We start from the raw sequence: 16,476 nt of genomic DNA, 5'->3' as shown, positions 1-16,476 counted from the left end.
CGTCATAGAAGTGTTGGCGTCGCGAATTGCATTACATATCGAGACTGATTATGTATTGAAACATTCCTCGGCACCCTGCGCGCCCGGTGCCAACTTCTAATGTAGCCACACTTGGTTAATTGGAAAAGCCGGTCCGACTGCAGTTGGCGGGAAGGAAGATCAAGCGCCGACCTATTTTTTTATTTGGTGAGCGACATTTTCGCCAAGGCGCAAGGGTTCTTCAAAGTCTCTACCAGCAGGCGCGGCGTCTGACGCCTCGGGCGGGAGGGCGGGCGGCAGTCTGGCGGGGCAGCCAGGCAACAGTCTCCTGCACTTACCCATACGGCCATACGCTCTCAGCACCACCCTGCGCCTCCGCCTCCGCCCCCGCCACCAGCCCAGCCGCCGCTTGCCCAGCCGCCGCCGCTGCTTGCCGCCGCCTCAGACACTGCCGCCGCCTTGCGCTCCGCAAGCACACTGCGCGCCGCCCGCAGCCGCCGCTGCCGCGCATGCGGCCCCAGCGCCGCCGCCTCCGAGCCGGGCGGCGGCCGCAGCACTTGCGCCTGGCGCGTCGCCACCTCCGCTTCCAGCTCCTGATGTTAGGGTTTCAGGATGGACACCATGGACACGACACAAGGCGCTGAGAGTGCTGACACAGCTGCCGTATTTGTTTGCGCGCATCCCCAATCCCACGACCACACACTTTATCCTCGGGTCTGGGGATGCGCCACACAAGACCAAGACTTCGCCACCCTTACCCGGCTCCATCGCGCACACATCATCCCCACCGGCCCCCGGCTCACCGGCAGCGACATGTCCCACAGCGCCGGCTCCTCATCCGCCGGCCCAGGGCAGGTGCTGGGCGGCGGAGGCGGCGGTGCGGCCCTACCGTCACTCCACTCCGCCCACCACACGTCCGCATCCTCCTCAGGCCCATCGTCGCCGCCCCCCATGCCGCCCCGACCCCAGCCGCCCCCATCCTCCTCGCCCGCCTCGCGCCCATCCGTGCCCGCGGCGCTGCCGCTGCGCTGCCACCCGCCCTCGCCACGGCGGCGCTTGGCTCCTCCACTGCCGCCGCCGCCGCCGCCACGAGAGCTGCCCGACGCGGCCGACAGCTGCACGAGCAGGGCCTCGCAGCCGCGCTGCAGCCAGCGGAATGCAGCTGAGACCAGCTCCCGCGCCCCATCCGGCGCATCCACCTCCTGGACCGCCTGCGCCCCCGCACTCGCGGCAACCGCTCTGTGTGTTGCGGCAGGCGCTATTGCGGTGCCGGTCCTCGCACACGTCAGGCCAGACGGACCAGACTCTGCGGCCGAGGCGGCGGCTGCGGCCTCCGTGAGCACCGCCGCGACGTCTGCGCACTTGTCCGGGTGTGTCAGCGCAGCAAGCCGCCGAAACCAGCGCCGTACCTCGGCTGCCGACACCTCCGGCTCCGCCGACGCTTGTGCTGCTGGCGGGGGCGCGGCAGGGGTGGCTGCAGCGGCGCTGGGCCCGAGCTGCAGTGCGGCTGCCGCCCAGGCCAGCAGCCGGGCCGCCGATGCCGCTGCGGAGCCGTCGCTTTGCGTGGCCGCGCCACCCGAAAGGCTTGAAGCGGCATCCAGCTGCTTCTGCCGCTCCTCCTCCTGGCGTATCCGTGCGATGACCAGCAACTGGAGCAGCACCTGCTCATCGCCACCCACCGCCGCCTGTGGCAACAGCAGAGCTTTAGCAACCCTGGTGCAGCGCAATGACCGAAGCAGCACCGACTGCAAATGCCCGGCGTCAAGCCTGCCTCTGTCCACGCACGACGGCACCGCTGAAACCTCCAATCCACCTAAACCCTAAGACCAACCCGGTAATCCAATACCCGCAGCACACTGACCACCCACCTTGTAGCCGCCGCCTTCCCGTTGCTGTGACAGCACGGTTCCCAAAGCCGCTGGCGAAGCCAACGCAATGGCCGCCGCCGTGCCCGCACAATTCCCGTTCATGCCCTCGCCGCGACGACCACCGGCACCCTCGCTGCTTCCCGCTGCCGGCGCCGCCACCGCGGCCTCCAGCAGCCGGCTGCATTCGTCGAAGCGCCCCTGTAGAAGCAGGCCCGCCGCGGTGACGGCGACAGGCTCCGAGGCGGTGCCCGCGGCCCCGGAGCTGGCCGTTGCAGCGCCGGCAGCGTTGGCAGCAGCAGCAGCCCCAGGGAGAGCGGCCTCGCAACCCGCTGCCGGTTGTCCCTGCAGGGTCATGACCGCCCCTTGTGGATGACCACAGCCGAGCTGTGCTGTAACCTACTGCTATTGCAGGTTTGCAGCACTACGTGCCGCTGCTACACCTGCTGTTACCACAGCTCCTCCTTAGCGCGACTGCTCTCTGCTTGCTTCGCTGCTCCTAACCCTACTGCGCGGCCTCCTCCTGCTCCGCCTGCCGCGCTGCCGCCTCCTCCGCCGCCAGCACTGCCTCCAGGCGCCCCGCGGCGGACAGCAGGCGTCCTACGGGCCGGGCCGCTGCCTGAAGGTGTGGATGTGTGTGTGTGTGGGGGTGCAGGCTGCGGTCTGCACCAGTAGGTGAAACGGTACGGGTGGCCTGTAGCCAGGGTGTACTCCCGGCACCCCCCAGGCCCCAGCCCACCTCCAGTGAGGACGCGTAGTCGGAGGCCGCGCGCGGCAGCTGCTGCTGTGCCGTGTTGCAGGCGGCGCGGATGAGTGGCTCCTTGGCGACCAGGCTCGAGGCCAGCTCCGTCAGCTGCGACGTGAAGGGTTGTGTCAGGGAGGGGGCGGGTTTTGGCGGGAGCGTCACTATCATTCCCAACCGGACTTGCGGTGGACTCGTTCCTCCACCAAGCCCTCGCTCTGGACAGAGGTTGAAGTGCGCATTGTCACCTGGGCTCCTTGCTCATGGGTGAGCAGCTCCGGCAGCTTGAGCGAGGACTTGATGACGCTAGATATGGCTTCGGAGACAGCGGCCTTGCTTTCTGCCAGCCGGTCGTTGCCGCTCATGTTGACTGCATTTGGTTTTCCAGCAGCTATTATCCTGCGTTGAGAATTCCGTAATTATAATCTTAACCATTACTACTCTGTATTTATGAACACCAGCATTTTTACTTGACCATTCCCAAAGTTGCAGGTTTCTACGAGTCGCTGAATAGGGCCGTCTTTCACGATGCACGCTGGCATTCTGTACCCTAAACGCGCTTGTGGTGCGCCTCAAGCAAGGCCGGTGGCGTCAGCGGGAGCGCTGCCGCTGACGCCGCCGACACGCCGCCCGTCACGGAACGCCTGGTCGGCCCAGCCACGCCGTAGCTGGGCACCGGTGGTAGCGGCCGCCGCGGGTGCTGACGCCGGCAGCAATGGTGGCTTGTCGGCGAATCCGGCACAGAAGCGCGCAGAAATCGCAGCCAATGTCGACCGCGCGGCGCAGATGATCGGCGAAATCGTGGACGAGGTCACACGCGAAATGTTTGTCTCCGAGGCCGTCGCATACCTCGTCCGCGACCAGGCCGACCAGACGGAGCTGGCCGCGGTCCGCACGGCGGTGGCGCGCCGCGTGGAGTTCCTAGACGCCAACTTCTTGGCGGCGTTGACTGGATTCATCCGCGCGTGCGACGCGCGCGGCGACCGCCAGCTGGCGAGCCTGCTGATGCATGTGCGGGAGGAGGTGCTGCGGCAGGTGGCGTCGCGCATGCCGTCAGCGGCGCAGGTGCGCAGGGCGTTTAGATGCGGGAGAGGGGGCGCGGCGCGGCGCCGGGCGGCAGGCGGTTGGGCGTCAGGCAGGCAGCGGGCCCGGGGTTTTGCACTTGCCCCCGCCACATACAGCACGAAGGGCCAGCTTCCTCCCGCCACATTTACCCCTGCCGTTGCCTCCCTGTCCTCCTTGATCCAGGTTTTGGACCTAGCTCTGCGCCACGCTGACAAAGACGCGCGCCTGGATCTGCTGCGCACGGCCCTCAGCGGCGGCAGCGGCGGGGCTGCCGGGCCGCAGTTGCTGGCTGGGGAGGCGGTGCCGGCGGCGGACTTGGACATGCTGTCTGCCACCGCCTCCAAGTTCATTGACGAGATGGAGGAGCAGGCGGAGGTGCGTGTGCGTGTGTGTACCGTACTGCGCGTTGATTTTTCAAATTAAAGGATTCTGAAGGGGGAGATTCTTACGGGGCTCCTGAAAATCCTTTGGGATCCGTGGAGATCTGTGGTGTCTCAACGAGTATAAACTCTAAGCGCAGTACGGTATATGTGCTTGCATGGGGAGGGAGGGGGAAGGGAGGCGGAGGCGGGAGGCGGGGGCTGTGTGGTGGGGAGTAGGGGCGTTGGAGCTGTGGGAGGGGCACGTGTGTGGAAATGTGGAATATGGCATGGGTGCTGGACTTGATTGTACGGAAGGGCGGATGCAATGGCGTCGAGGCAGGCGGGGTAAGTGCACGGTCGTCCAATGGCTAGGATGGCCCCCTGAGAAGCACGCCCCCTCATCAACACACACGCACACACGTACCGTACACACGCACAAACACACGCTCATTCGGTTTCCCTGTGAACCACATATGCTCAACCGCCCGGTGCCCTCTCCTGTGCCCAGGTTCTGGACCGGCGGCTGCTGGCCCGGCTGGTGCTGGTGCGCGAGGAGCTGCGCATGCTGCGGGAGGAGGGCCGCTTCACGGACGAGGGCGGCAGCCCGGAGGAGCCGGTGCGCAGCAACGTGCCGCAGCGGTAAGGGGGAAGGTGGAGGCGGGGGAAGGCTGGGGCAGGCTGGGGGAGGGGGTTTTGATGGCCGGGGTGGGTGGGATGGGGTGGCGTGGGGTGGGGGAACTCCAGTTTCATGGAGTACGATGTTGTGGTGTCAGTGGTGTCGATTAGGCGGCTTGAAATGGTGGCGTTGGGAAGGACAGCTGGGAACATAGACGTGACGTCGCAAACGTATAAGGAATTTTGAAACCAATCCCCTGCCTCCTCGACAACCCCAGGTGCGCCGCCTTTCTGAAGGAGCTGGTGGCGGTGAGCGACCCGGTGCGGCGCGTGGGGCTGCTGTCGCGCGCCTTCGAGACGGACTGGGAGGGCGCGGCGCCGCGGCAGAAGCCGCAGACGGCCTTCCACGCCGGACAGCCCGACTTCGTACGGCCGGGGCGATTCATGGCCACCATGCAGGTGGGGGCAGGCGCCGGGGGTGCCGGGGGCTGCGAGGTTGGAGATTGTGTGTGGGGAGGGAGGGCGGGAGAGGCGGGGGTTAGTAATCCGAAGTTCGGCAGCAAGCCAGCAACCGAAGACGCTCGTTCCTTCCACACCCTAACCCAGGGAATGCGCTCCCGTCCCTGTGCCGGGTGCTTGTCTTCGTAACCTTCACTCTGCACCCGAACCCCCGCCTCCCACCCCGCCCATTGCGTGCAGAGCACGGCGCGGCAGCTGCGTGACGACCCCAACGCCGCCGACACGCCGGGCGGCGGCGCCGCCAAGCACGCCGCCGTGCTGACGCGGCTGGAGCTCATCCGCAGCGAGGCCATGGCCGTGCTGGACCGCATGCACGGAGGAGACCGGGCGGCGGAGGCGGTGGCGGCGGCCGGGGCGAGCGTGGGGGCGCAGCCGACGCCGGTGTACGGCACGCCGGATGGGGTGCCGAACCCGACGGAGACGGCGGGGGAGGCGGGGAAAGATGGGGAGGCGTGTGAGGGGAAAGGCGTGGAGGGGCAGGGGCTGGAGGTGGTGGAGGGTGTGGCGGTGGATGAGGCGCAGGAGGGCCGCACCGGCTGAGCAGCTTAGCGCGCTGCGCAGGAAGGGAGGGTGTGCAGAGGTGGGAGCGTTCTGCTGCTTGCCTGCCGGCCCACTGGGGCCCGGCCATGCGGTGTGCTGGGCAGCAAGGCATGTAAGGTCAAGGAGCATCCAAATCGATGTGGTCACGCCGTATGACATCATGCGATGATATTGTACGCAAACGAACATGGCGCCACCGAGGGCCCACGGACGTACAAGTGACACGGACTACGGACGGCCCTTCGCGGCCCCGAATCAGCCAGAGGTTACTACGCGGTGTACAGCAGTCATTGGTGTTGTGCAACGGCGATGAGTAAATGAGTTACGTGAGCGACAGGCTGGGAAAGCGGGTACAAACAGCACGGCAGCAGCAGTGGGATGCTGGGCTTCTCCTTGGTGTGAAAGCACGAGCACGCCGTCGTCAGCTGTCCCACCCGCTTACGTGGTGCAAGCGTGTGGCCTGGCTGGCTTGTCCGCTGGCAGAAATATGCCATGTTGGCTGCATGAAGGCGAAGCAAGCCGCAGACGTGCTGGATAACATACGCCCCCCCCCCACACACACAACAACAAAATGTTTGCGTCACGGGAAAGGATAGCCAGTGACCGGCTCACAGTCAAGCACCTCGCAGCCCCAATTTTAATCACCGTGCAGCCAAGCACAACCTGCCAATCCAACGAGCAAGATGGATAAAAACGTGTCCCGAGTGGTTCGGGTTCTAGCTGGCTCATACCGTTGATTTTCACATGCACACGCTCATCTCTGACCCCACGAAGCACTCGGGATACGGCACCCCTAGCTTCAGAATCAAAGGGACTCAGTCCCATTAGCAACGGCCGCTTATGTGCAGTGCTGCTCCAGCCTGAGAGTGGAAACCCGCGCAACAGCCCATGATGGCAACATGTGATGCCAAAGTCAGTACACTACCGCCAATATCCCGAACCCACCCCCATCGTCGAACACATGGCAAACATGCTTCATCACACTCACGGATAGCATAGGTATGAAACCAAAAATTAAAGGCACAATTTCAAGCAAAAAGCATCTTAGAAACAAACATGTTCGCGCCCACCAGCTACTGCCCAGCAGATTCGCTCACAGGGCTTTGCGGCGGTGGTGTACTGCTCACTCTCATGGTAGTCAGCACATTGTGCTGGGCATTGCGGTGGGACTCCACCAGGATCGCGACCAGCGCCTCTGCCACCTGCACACGCAAGCAAGTATGCACACAAGGGTAAGCACGTATCCCTACCAAACATTTGTAGATAAGAACGACAACACCGGCAGGTGCAGCACATGTCACACATGTCAGCGCCGAGCTCCCACATGCATCCATACACGTCCTCCCACCCACCTGGTCAAACGAAGGCCGGGCACTGGGTTCCATGGCCAGGCAGGCGGCCAGCAGCTGCGCCAGACGTGGCGAGCTGCCGGACGGCGGCGCAGTCCATGGCACCCACACCGGCTTCCCACTGGTGCCATGCAGATCGCCTGGACCGGCTGCTGCTGGTGCGGGGGCCGCAGCTGCAGGAGCCGCAGCTGCGGCGGTGGCCGCCCGTGCCCGGATGCGGCTGATGCGCTCTCCGTGAGTGAGCTCAAGCAGGATGCAGCCAAAGGACCAGACGTCAGCGGCGGAGGACAGGCGGCCGCGGGACAGGACCTCAGGCGCGGTGTAGGCGGGCGTGCCCTGCATCAGGGGGACAACATGCGACAGGGTGTCAAGCTGCGTGCAGCTTTGGCCGGCATCCAAGATCAAACCACAGTGCTGCCGCCTATCACAGTCACGATCACGCGGCTCCTGACCTGGAATTTGTTGGATGCGTGTGTCTGGTGCTCGCCCATGTGCACGCTCAGCCCGAAGTCCGCCACCTTGGCCACCAGGGGCGGCGCCCACAGCCCAGCCAGCGGCGAGCGCAGCGGTGCATCGGCCAGGTCACAACCGCCGCGGCACTGGGCGTCCGCGGTGCTGCAGAGGAGGATGTTCTGTGCAGGTGGAGTTTTGCAGTTGCGATGGGTTTGTCAAGGGACATTTGGAGTGAAACCCGCAGGGCACAGCAATGAGTGCACGCGCACCAAACGCCATGACGAATGCCCGTCTCGGGTAGCTTCTGCGCGTGCCGCATCTGGTTCCCTCCTGTGTGTGCCGCGCCCTTGTAGCCCCTTCCTTTATTTTTCTGCGTGCGTTGGACCCCATCCGCCTGCCTCACCCCTGCCGACAGGTCGCCATGCACGATGTTGCGGGCGTGTATGTGACGCATGCCGCACGCCACATCCAGGGCCAGAGTCAGCGCACACAGCCCGGCGGCGCCGCCTGCCGCGACGCTGCCCACTGCGCCCATCTCTGCGGGTGAAGCAGTAGTACACCATCAGCAATGTGCACAGCAACATAGACCGAGCCAGTGCTGGATCCTGTCACCAGGTGTCAGTTCCGTGACTTTGTTAGGCCTGGGTCCGTCGCATGGCCCAAATGCGTTCTACAGGGCTTGACATACTGGCCGCACGGCTAGAAGTTTGGGAACTGCGCAGCAAACCCACTTCAGACGCCTGGCCACTTACCCAGTGCGCGCGTCAGCGAGCCTGCGTCGCAATACTCCATAACGAGTAGGAGTTTGTATGTGTCCGTTGTCGCATCCAGCACGACCGCTTCCGAGGCATTGCCTGCAGGGTCTCCACCGGCTGCTAACGGGTCCGGGAGTGCCGACAGGTTCCTCGCAGTGCCGGGCACGGACAGAGGAATGACCTCTGTCTCATAGGTGGCGACCACGTTCGGGTGGTTGAGAGACTTGGAGATGGCAGCTTCCAAGACGGCGCGGTGGCGCCGCCGGGCCTGTGATGTGAAGATTGAGGCGAAGCAAGCGCACACATGAGCAATGCCGTACGACGGTACACAGATTGCACGTGCTGGAATCACGCGACTTCTGCTGTCCGCGTCCGTGTCCTGCGCCCGCCGCCCAATCCGCCGCCCCCGTTGCCGCTACCCCCACGCACCTCTGTCCCCAGCAGCGAGTCATGCACCACCAGCGTCTTGACTGCCACCCGCAGCCCGCGCCAGGTGCCGTTGAACACCACACCAAAGCTGCCGCTACCCAGGACCGACGTCAGGACCAGGTCACGACGCTGCCCCCGCTGCGCGCCTTGCTGCTCCTGTGCGCGCCCCGCCAGCTGAGCCTGCATCATGCACGGATACAGCGCAAAAACGCACGCCAGCAGCAGCAGGTGAATTCTCTTACCCCGGCCTTTCGGGCGTAATACCTTACTCTTTGCATGTATGGCTCCTATTATTGCTGTCACTTGCTTCAATACCAGCATGGACCCACCTGGGCATGCAGCAGCGACTGCTCAATGCCCTGAGGCCCGCCGTTGCCAGCATCGCCAAGGGCGGCGCCAGCAGTGGCTGGCGGCTCTTGTGCCGGCTGAGCGCCCAGCGCACCGCCTCCTTCCGCCTCCTGCTGCTGAGCCGCCCCAACAGGCGCACCCGCATCATCAACCACCGAAGAGCACTTGCCCGCCCCGCTTGCCAACACATGGCACGAGCTGCGTTGGTTGAAGACAAGCACCATATGCAGGCGTGGGCGGGCATGAATGTAAACGACGGTGTGTGGAACGACTGCTTACAGCTGAGGGTGAGAGGCGCGTGTGAACGGCCATTCTTGGGGGTGCCCAAAGGTGCACGTGCGTACGGCCCAAGGGTTCGCCAGTAGGCCGCCTCTCGCACGCAACAGCAGTTTGGCCCCTGCGCGCGACGCATTGTCCGTCGCATCCCTGTTTAGCAGCTCACCTGACGTACGCACACATGCGCTTGTGGAAGTCCAGCTCTTCCGCTATCGCTGGCAGCCCCTGCGGCCCCTGGGGTGCAGGCAGGGGCGCCGGTGCGGCGTCCCCCTCACCAGGGGTGGCCTCCACAGGCACGGCACAGCGCAGGGATTGCGACGCGGACGGCAGCCGCTCCAAGCTGTTTATGCGCGGCAGTTGCTCCCAGCGGCCAGACATGGGCATTTGCGCCCAGCGTTTGGACGAGGGCAGGTCTGCGTCGTGCACGGGCAGCACGAATCCCTCAGTTATTGCAGCAGTCGCTCACGAGGAGCAGGCGACGCAGAATCAACCCTGACGTGTGCATGAAAGATGCGCAGGTACAGGGGAGCGCCTCACCTTCACTCTCTGTTGTCCCCATAAGTTGGATGGTGGGCGACACGGCCCAAGATAACGTGGCCCACAGACGCGGCAGGGGGCTCTCTGCGGGGCGGCAAGACGAGGGCGACGCGGCCACACTCCCGCTGCCGCTGTGGCAACGCACGTCCCGCCCCGGCACCCTGGCATTGCGCGGTGCTGTGCCTGCATGGTGAACCTGCTGCCGCTGGGACGACGGCTGCTGCTGCGGCTGAGGGACATGATGCTCCGAGGCCCGCAGCGACAGGATGCGTGTGACACGTGTGGCAGCCGCCGCGTCAGCGCCGGGCTCCGTCGGTCCGACCGGGCTTGCCGCTAGCGCAGCCTGCCTCACAGCCGTGCCCGTGTCAGCCTCACTGGTTGCACCGGCGACGTGAGGCGGTGCGGGCCTGCACATCCCCGGTGACACACAGCTGCGCGCCGCGGCGAGCACACCGCTCACCCCACCGCGTGCTGCAGTTGCTCCCGAGCCGCCCTCGGCCCCCTCCACCAGAAGCGTGACATACACTACGCGTCTGTCGCCACACACGCCCGAAACAGGCTGCCTCGCTGAGGCAACCGCCTGAGCCGCTTCAGCGGCTGATGGCACGGCGGCAAGTGATATGGCGCTGCTCACATGCGCGTTGAGGGTACTGCCGCTGGCGCTGTTGTTGGCAATGCTGCTGGCACTGCCGCTGGCCATGGCACACCCATCTGAAGACAGGGGAGAAGCGGCTCCAGCAGGATCGCTGTAGCCGCCACCACCGCCGCCACCCTTGGGCGTCCCGGTGGCTGCGGGTCCCACGCTGCCATCACTATGCAGCTTGCCTTCAGTCGACTGCTTCGCCTGTCGTCGTGCATAGCGGCGCCGCAGCACCACAGCTGCGGTCACCGCCAAGGCAAGTGCCACACCTCCCACAACTGCGCCGCCTATGGCAGCCGCGGTAACAGGCCCGCCCCCACCGCCACTCGAGCCAGATTGTGGCGTGCTGCTACTGCCACTGCTGGGATTGTTGCCGACCCCGTCTACGGCCGCCGGCTGCTGCTCCCCATGCGGGCCCGCACTCGATGGCGCTGCGGCGCCCAAGCCGCCACCCACAGCAACGCTGCTGTCGAGAACCCCATCACCACGGCCCTCAGTGCCCTCCGAGCTCCCAGCATTGCTGCCGCTAGTGCCACTGCCGCCATTGCTGCTACTGCCGCCACTCAACGCAGCCAGCGGCTGGCCCCAAATCAGCCGCAACGACTCAATGAACTGCCCAAAGGTAACCTGTATTTGTAAGCGACGCAAAAGAGGTGAATGGCAATTTTAGAGGGAGGCAGGCACCAGCCGATGCACGTCTAAACTTGCGCTGACCACGCGAGGCCAACCCTGCACACCACAGCCCACACCTGCAAGCCGACCAAGTAGGCGCCGGCCGGGGCCGTCTCCACAAACGAGGAAGAGCACGCCGCCGAGCCGGTGGCGGCATCCTCCGGCCCCGCCGTCAGCGGCGGCATCAACACGCGGCCCGAGCTGGTGTGCAGCAGGAGCACCTCCAGGTGACCTCCCGCACAGCCGCTCGCCGCCACCACCCCCTCCCCAGGCTGCAGCTCTAGCCGGTGCCAGCCCCGTGTGCTGGGGTTGCCAGCAGTCATGTTGGCATCGGTGGCAGCGGAGCCGCCTCCGCCTAGCTCCACGCCCAGGGCTGACACAGCACTGACAGAGTTGCCCATCTCTGACACTTGCACGGCGGTGCTGACGAGGAATGCACGTGGCGCCGCCGCCAGGACCACAGTAGTCGTATTGGTGTTAAGCGCAGCGGGCTGTTCCTGCTGCTGGGAGCTGGTGCTGCTGTTGGCGGTCTCAAGCAGCGTGGCGCTACACGAAATGTTGCCGTAGTTGCCTGAGGCGATACGCCGTGACGCCGTAAGCCTGTGCGGGCCCGGACTCCAGACCCGGCCGCCGCCACGGCCTGGTGGCACAAGGACGCTGCTGCTGCTGCTGCTGCTGCTGCTGCTGCTGCTGCTGCTGTTGCTGCTGCTGCTGCCACCGCCGCCCTCAGGGTCAGCCGGCGCCGCCGCAAGCGCGCACACCACCGCCCCCACGCCGTCGCACGGCACTGAGCTGTCGTACGTCACCCGGTCGTAGTCGGGAGTGGCGCTGCCGTCGCTGTCGCCCACCCCTGCACTGCCGTACACTGCTGTCGCGCAGGCTGACCCGCCGCTGCTGTCTGTGGCCTCGGCGACCCCGCCCAGCCAGAAGTAACCTGCATGGAGCGGCATGAGTGCACACGGTACGGCAAGTCACTACCAGCAGCACATACAAGGCGTTTCTCCTGTGTTGCCGTGCATCGCACCAAGTGCACCACACTCACCCAGCTCCACCAGTGCTCCGTAAGCTGGGTTGCGCAAGTCCAGAGCAGTTGTCCAAGTCAAGACCTCCTACATGAGAGGACAGGCACAAGCGGAGGGGCAGCAGCAGAGGGGCTAAAGCCAATCCAGCATGCAGGCATTTAGGGCAAGCGCATAGCAATACCGCCTGAGACCCGGCAGGTCCCCTTCCCTGTTCATACCCGCATGTATGAGCTAGCTAGCGTGACACGACACTCCTCAACACGACATGCGTTCACTCACCCTGGCCGCCACCAGTCTCCAGGCCAGTCCCATGTAGTTGCTGCTGCGGCACATCTCGGCCGCGGCGTCATACGGCACGTGCGTGCCCGGATACACAATGTACGACTGCTGAGGTGGCACCGGCGCCGACACGGGTGCTGCCGCCACACCCGGCGTTGTGGCATTATTGCTGCCCGCAGCCGCGGACGATGACACCGCAAAGTGCAGCACGGGCCGATCAGGCACCACACCGCACAGACCCGCCTGCACTTGGCAGCGCCGCTGTTGGGCGGGTGGGATTGGGGACGGAGGGCACGGCATTGTTGTCAGGTTGGGCACACGCGCTCAACTGCCGTCAGCTACTCAGAAGACGAACACACGCAACAATTGGACTACACCACAAGCGGCTGCTCATCCTCCGCCGGCGCCAGCCACTTACAATGCAACCGGTGACGTCTGCGGAACAGATTGGCAGGAAGTAGTTGTAGGGGACGTACACGCCTAATGCGTACACGGGCGTGCCGCAGCACATGTTGGAGGGGCACCCCACACCGGTGATGGGTTCCCATGTGTAGGGGGTTGGGAGCTCCCTCCACGGCCAGGTGCAGTAGTGCATCTGCTGGTGGTCCCTGTGCGGCGGCGGGCGACGTCAGAGGCAAGAGCAGCAGCAGCAGCTCAGCAGGAGCGGCCGGGCATGATGCGCATGGCACGATAGCTGCGTTTCGGGTTGGTGGAGGTGCTGGTCTCAGTGCCTACTCGGCTGCTGCAGGGGCCGCCGAACAGAGCATGTATGGAATCAAGACGCACACTTGGCGCAAGCGCGCCGCCACACAGGGCTACACTGATCACACACGGGCTGCATGGGGAGCCCGAGCAGCCAGCTCAGTAACTTACAGGCTCGCAAGCGGGTACGCGCCCGGGCAGGCGGAGGACGGCGGCGCAATCTGCGCCGTGGAGTGCCGCAGCAGGGCCGGCAGCCGCTGTGTGTATGCGGGAGGTTGCGATCCGGCAGGCGCGGCCCACACCAGCTCCAGCTGCGGTGGGAGAGGAGCAATTGGGCAGCAGAAGGAGGCAAGTCAGGGACACGAGTCAGGAACACCTCAGCCACAGCCTCAGTAGCCGCAGTGGTCCGGTTGCAGACCTGCTGCAGTGCGGCTCGGGCCCGGGCCCACCTGCATGAGCCACGGTGCGTTGGGCACCTGGCCTTCGGCCCAACGCATCGGGGGCTGGCTGCTCCAATATCCCACGTCCAGCTGAAGGCCCGCAAAGCCAGCCAGGTAGCCACCGGGCGGCGCGTCCTCCCTGTGCGTGCGCGCGTTGAGGACCGAGTGCACGTGTGGAGTAGTCAGGGGTCTGCTGAGCACGGAACGCGGGCGATGGCCCCAGGCCCCAGCCAAGCACGGCCGCCCGCACCTGAACCACACGGTGCAGCTGCCGCGGCCCAGCCGGTAGCGCCGCCCGCTGCGAGTGACCAGCAGAAGCACCTCCACGGCCAGCGTGCGAAAGCAGCCCTGCAAGGAAGATGGAGCATCCACAGAGTGATGCTGGCTCCTAGGACCTAAGCTACCTGTATATGTCACGCAAACACACACACACACACACACACACACACACACACACACACACACACACACACACACACACACACGCGCGCGCGCCCAAGTGTTATGGTTTGCTGTCAAACGAAATTCCCCACCTGCACAGTCACCACGTAGTCATTGTACGACCCCACGTGATGCGTCTCGTACGGCGCACTGCTGATGCCATCCAGATCAGGCCGGCTTGCGCCGAACACGCCTTCTCGGAGGAGGCTGTCACTGTCACTGCTGGTGTTCCCAGCAGCTGCTGCCGACGTGTCAGTAGAAATGGCTGCATCAACCTCGGCCTCTCGCACCGGCCGCAACGCCAACAGCCTCCCATTATACGACCTGTCGTTGCAAGTGTGACCGCAGACGGCGTCCACAGGGGGCTTGGACCTCTCAGTGAAGGGCACGTGTCATCCCCGTGGCATCACGCCTCCCCCTGTCCACAGCCCTGTCCCTCAGCTATCGTGCCTCCTCGCTTTTGAGCGAAATTGAGCGCACCTTGTAAAGGCTGAGACCACGGGACCGCGGCTCCAAAACCGATCCGAGTCATCGAACGCCAATGTGTACAGCTGCGCTGGAGCTTCAATACTGTAGTAAGGTTCCGTTCCAAATGCCCCCTGCATAGAGTTGTTCATAAGCTGCGGACCCCACTCCTCCGCTTTGAGCCCCAGCGGCACGTGCGTGCCTCCCAAGGCGAAACCCGAGCGCAGCAGCACCAGCCCACTGCGCTCAGGCCCCAACAGATGGGGGCTGCTGCTGCCGACGACCAGCGCAGCGGTAGCGGCTGTAGCACCCGCAGCCGCACCAGCCGTGGAGCCATTCCGGACATATGCACGGAACCACTCTGAGGAGGGCTGCGTGTGCAAGGGAGGTGAGGAAAGGGTGATGGAAAGTACTACAGGCACCATTCACAAAAGAAAACCGATCAAGGCACATGCGCTTATGCATGACGCACCGTCAGGCCCGCCGCTCGAACGTCGGCATCTGGCACGCACGCGTACGACAGGCGCTGGGTGCACGGCCGCCCCTCCAGGCTCACGAGCACAGGTGCCGGGGTGGCCGCGTCCCCCACAGCTGCCCCCGCCGCAGCCGCAGCCGTTGGTTGCTGGGTCAGCAGCGCCGCAAGGCACAGCCGAGATCTGAGGACGGGTATGACAAAGCGATGCGTCGCAGCAGTCGGTTGCACTGTACCTGGTCCAAGGACATCGCTAGGTGGATCACCATAGATACGGTAGTGCATGTCAGCTAGCACTCGAGGGCTAGCGCGAACTCACTCATCCCACGTCCACAGCCCGCCACGGGACGGCGCGGCCCCGCGCTCTCCTTGGGACGATGGCTCCGTGCCTGAAAGTCCGGACCAGATATCCTGTGCACAAAGTAAACGTGACGCAATTGTTGCCGCTGCGGATCATGTTTGCGGCCCCAAACCGCCGTGCCGAGTGTCAGGCAGGCGTGACTAATTGCCGTCCCAACACGAGGTGTGACGCTGGTGTGCCAGGCCGCTCGCTGCCCATGATTACGCTGTAAGGACAGCCGCCACCCGCACTTGTATTATCCCTGAGGCGGCCGAGCCTCAGACTGAGCCTCACCTGCACGTCTGCAGCGAGCACCAGCTCTGCGTTCCATAACGAAGCGCCCCGATATGAACAGAGTGCCACAGCACTGATGAATGATTCTGGGCTATTAATGGCGGGAAATGCCTCTCCTGAATAGCAAAAGAAAGATGAGTTTCATCGCCCGAAGAACGCTTCCTTAGTTGTGATGCTCACTCTTACCAGATTGCTTCCCGTTGGATGCAATCAGAAACAACAGCAGTAGCAAGCGCCTCGACCCGGGCCGCGCAGCGGTCCTTATCGAGTTGACAGGCTTGACGCTGCTCCCGCCAACGGTGGTGCCAGAATTCATGAAATACCAATAGATCCGTTATATCATACTATAATATGCTGTTGGCAACGCGCTATTGCGCGTCGTCGTGTGCCGAGGTCTACAGTTTCCTCGGCATGCGGGCTGCGAATCCGTTGCTTATAACACTGTATTGATTTCTAGTGCAGGCTCTTGCAGGAGGTTAGGGGCAAGTTAGCCAGGACCTCTCTCCATTCGGCATTCCGTCAAACACATTGTCCATGGAGTTTATGTGGCATACAATTTACCATGTGAGCATCATAACGCCTTGTTTTGGTGTGCCCGCATTAGGGAGCAATGGAGTGGACATGTGTGTCATGCAAAAAAGTGCGTTACATGACGTTGATTAGCACAGTTACAGGGCAATTTACCACCTAATAAGTCTGGTTGATATATGTGCTCAGCTGCGAGCAGATAGGTTTGCCGGGACGAAGGCACGGGACGATGGCCTCAACTCTAGCATGACGTAACAAGTGCAGTTTCGGCGTCCGCGTGTCGTACACAAACCCGTGCAGCAGTGGCAGCAGCATCAACAGCGGCGCAGGGCCTGGCGGCGGCAGCG

At 64.2% G+C, this 16,476-nt stretch overlaps 3 protein-coding genes across 6 annotated transcripts; 1 reads left to right on the top strand and 2 right to left on the bottom strand.

Annotated features, from left to right (window-relative positions):
- Window positions 1–19: 19 nt before the first annotated feature.
- On the bottom strand, window positions 20–2,982 carry CHLRE_09g393750v5 (uncharacterized protein). Of its 4 annotated transcripts, XM_043065688.1 has the most exons (6): window positions 2,835–2,982; window positions 2,584–2,697; window positions 1,848–2,189; window positions 783–1,664; window positions 318–572; window positions 20–137 (listed from the first exon to the last, which is right to left on the bottom strand). In XM_043065688.1, exons 1-5 carry the CDS (start codon window positions 2,949–2,951, stop codon window positions 336–338), a joined length of 1,692 nt encoding a protein of 563 aa, XP_042920941.1. In that variant the 5' UTR covers window positions 2,952–2,982; the 3' UTR covers window positions 20–137; window positions 318–335. The 4 variants fall into 4 exon arrangements, with proteins under 4 accessions (XP_042920941.1, XP_042920942.1, XP_042920943.1 ...); XM_043065691.1 differs by lacking the exons at window positions 2,584–2,697; window positions 2,835–2,982 and having other exon boundaries at window positions 1,848–2,252; XM_043065690.1 differs by lacking the exons at window positions 2,584–2,697; window positions 2,835–2,982 and having other exon boundaries at window positions 20–572; window positions 1,848–2,252.
- Window positions 2,983–3,082: 100 nt separating this feature from the next.
- Window positions 3,083–5,815, top strand: CHLRE_09g393800v5 (uncharacterized protein). The gene is made up of 5 exons (XM_043065692.1): window positions 3,083–3,651; window positions 3,835–4,026; window positions 4,522–4,652; window positions 4,907–5,087; window positions 5,328–5,815. Exons 1-5 carry the CDS (start codon window positions 3,115–3,117, stop codon window positions 5,685–5,687), a joined length of 1,401 nt encoding a protein of 466 aa, XP_042920939.1. The 5' UTR covers window positions 3,083–3,114; the 3' UTR covers window positions 5,688–5,815.
- A 5-nt stretch (window positions 5,816–5,820) lies between these two features.
- On the bottom strand, window positions 5,821–16,002 carry CHLRE_09g393850v5 (uncharacterized protein). Its single transcript, XM_043065695.1, has 22 exons — window positions 15,788–16,002; window positions 15,602–15,717; window positions 15,287–15,378; window positions 14,968–15,151; window positions 14,511–14,866; window positions 14,123–14,354; window positions 13,840–13,937; window positions 13,599–13,728; window positions 13,321–13,460; window positions 12,866–13,055; window positions 12,448–12,708; window positions 12,189–12,255; window positions 11,224–12,080; window positions 9,835–11,101; window positions 9,464–9,710; window positions 9,003–9,219; window positions 8,674–8,853; window positions 8,242–8,512; window positions 7,893–8,026; window positions 7,489–7,668; window positions 7,040–7,372; window positions 5,821–6,889 (listed from the first exon to the last, which is right to left on the bottom strand). Exons 5-22 carry the CDS (start codon window positions 14,645–14,647, stop codon window positions 6,761–6,763), a joined length of 5,070 nt encoding a protein of 1,689 aa, XP_042920938.1. The 5' UTR covers window positions 14,648–14,866; window positions 14,968–15,151; window positions 15,287–15,378; window positions 15,602–15,717; window positions 15,788–16,002; the 3' UTR covers window positions 5,821–6,760.
- Between the last annotated feature and the right edge of the window lie 474 nt (window positions 16,003–16,476).

Source organism: Chlamydomonas reinhardtii, chromosome 9 (genome assembly GCF_000002595.2).
Source record: "Chlamydomonas reinhardtii strain CC-503 cw92 mt+ chromosome 9, whole genome shotgun sequence".
Classification (NCBI taxonomy): Eukaryota; Viridiplantae; Chlorophyta; class Chlorophyceae; order Chlamydomonadales; family Chlamydomonadaceae; genus Chlamydomonas; species Chlamydomonas reinhardtii.
Note: the sequence above shows the minus strand (reverse complement) of the source record. Positions and strands in the feature narration are given on the sequence as shown.

Coding starts and splice junctions, on each gene's coding strand:
- CHLRE_09g393800v5 (XM_043065692.1), top strand. CDS start 3,115: ATGCACGCTGGCATTCTGTACCCTAAACGCGCTTGTGGTGCGCCTCAA. Junction 3,652..3,834: donor GCATGCCGTCAGCGGCGCAG/GTGCGCAGGGCG, acceptor TCCTTGATCCAG/GTTTTGGACCTAGCTCTGCG. Junction 4,027..4,521: donor AGATGGAGGAGCAGGCGGAG/GTGCGTGTGCGT, acceptor TCCTGTGCCCAG/GTTCTGGACCGGCGGCTGCT.
- CHLRE_09g393850v5 (XM_043065695.1), bottom strand. CDS start 14,647: ATGAACAACTCTATGCAGGGGGCATTTGGAACGGAACCTTACTACAGT. Junction 13,729..13,839: donor AGCTGCACCGTGTGGTTCAG/GTGCGGGCGGCC, acceptor GCGCACGCACAG/GGAGGACGCGCCGCCCGGTG. Junction 8,027..8,241: donor CTCGCTGACGCGCGCACTGG/GTAAGTGGCCAG, acceptor CTTCACCCGCAG/AGATGGGCGCAGTGGGCAGC.
- CHLRE_09g393750v5 (XM_043065688.1), bottom strand. CDS start 2,951: ATGAGCGGCAACGACCGGCTGGCAGAAAGCAAGGCCGCTGTCTCCGAA. Junction 2,698..2,834: donor CCCATGAGCAAGGAGCCCAG/GTGACAATGCGC, acceptor TTCACGTCGCAG/CTGACGGAGCTGGCCTCGAG. Junction 1,665..1,847: donor GGGAAGGCGGCGGCTACAAG/GTGGGTGGTCAG, acceptor CTGTTGCCACAG/GCGGCGGTGGGTGGCGATGA.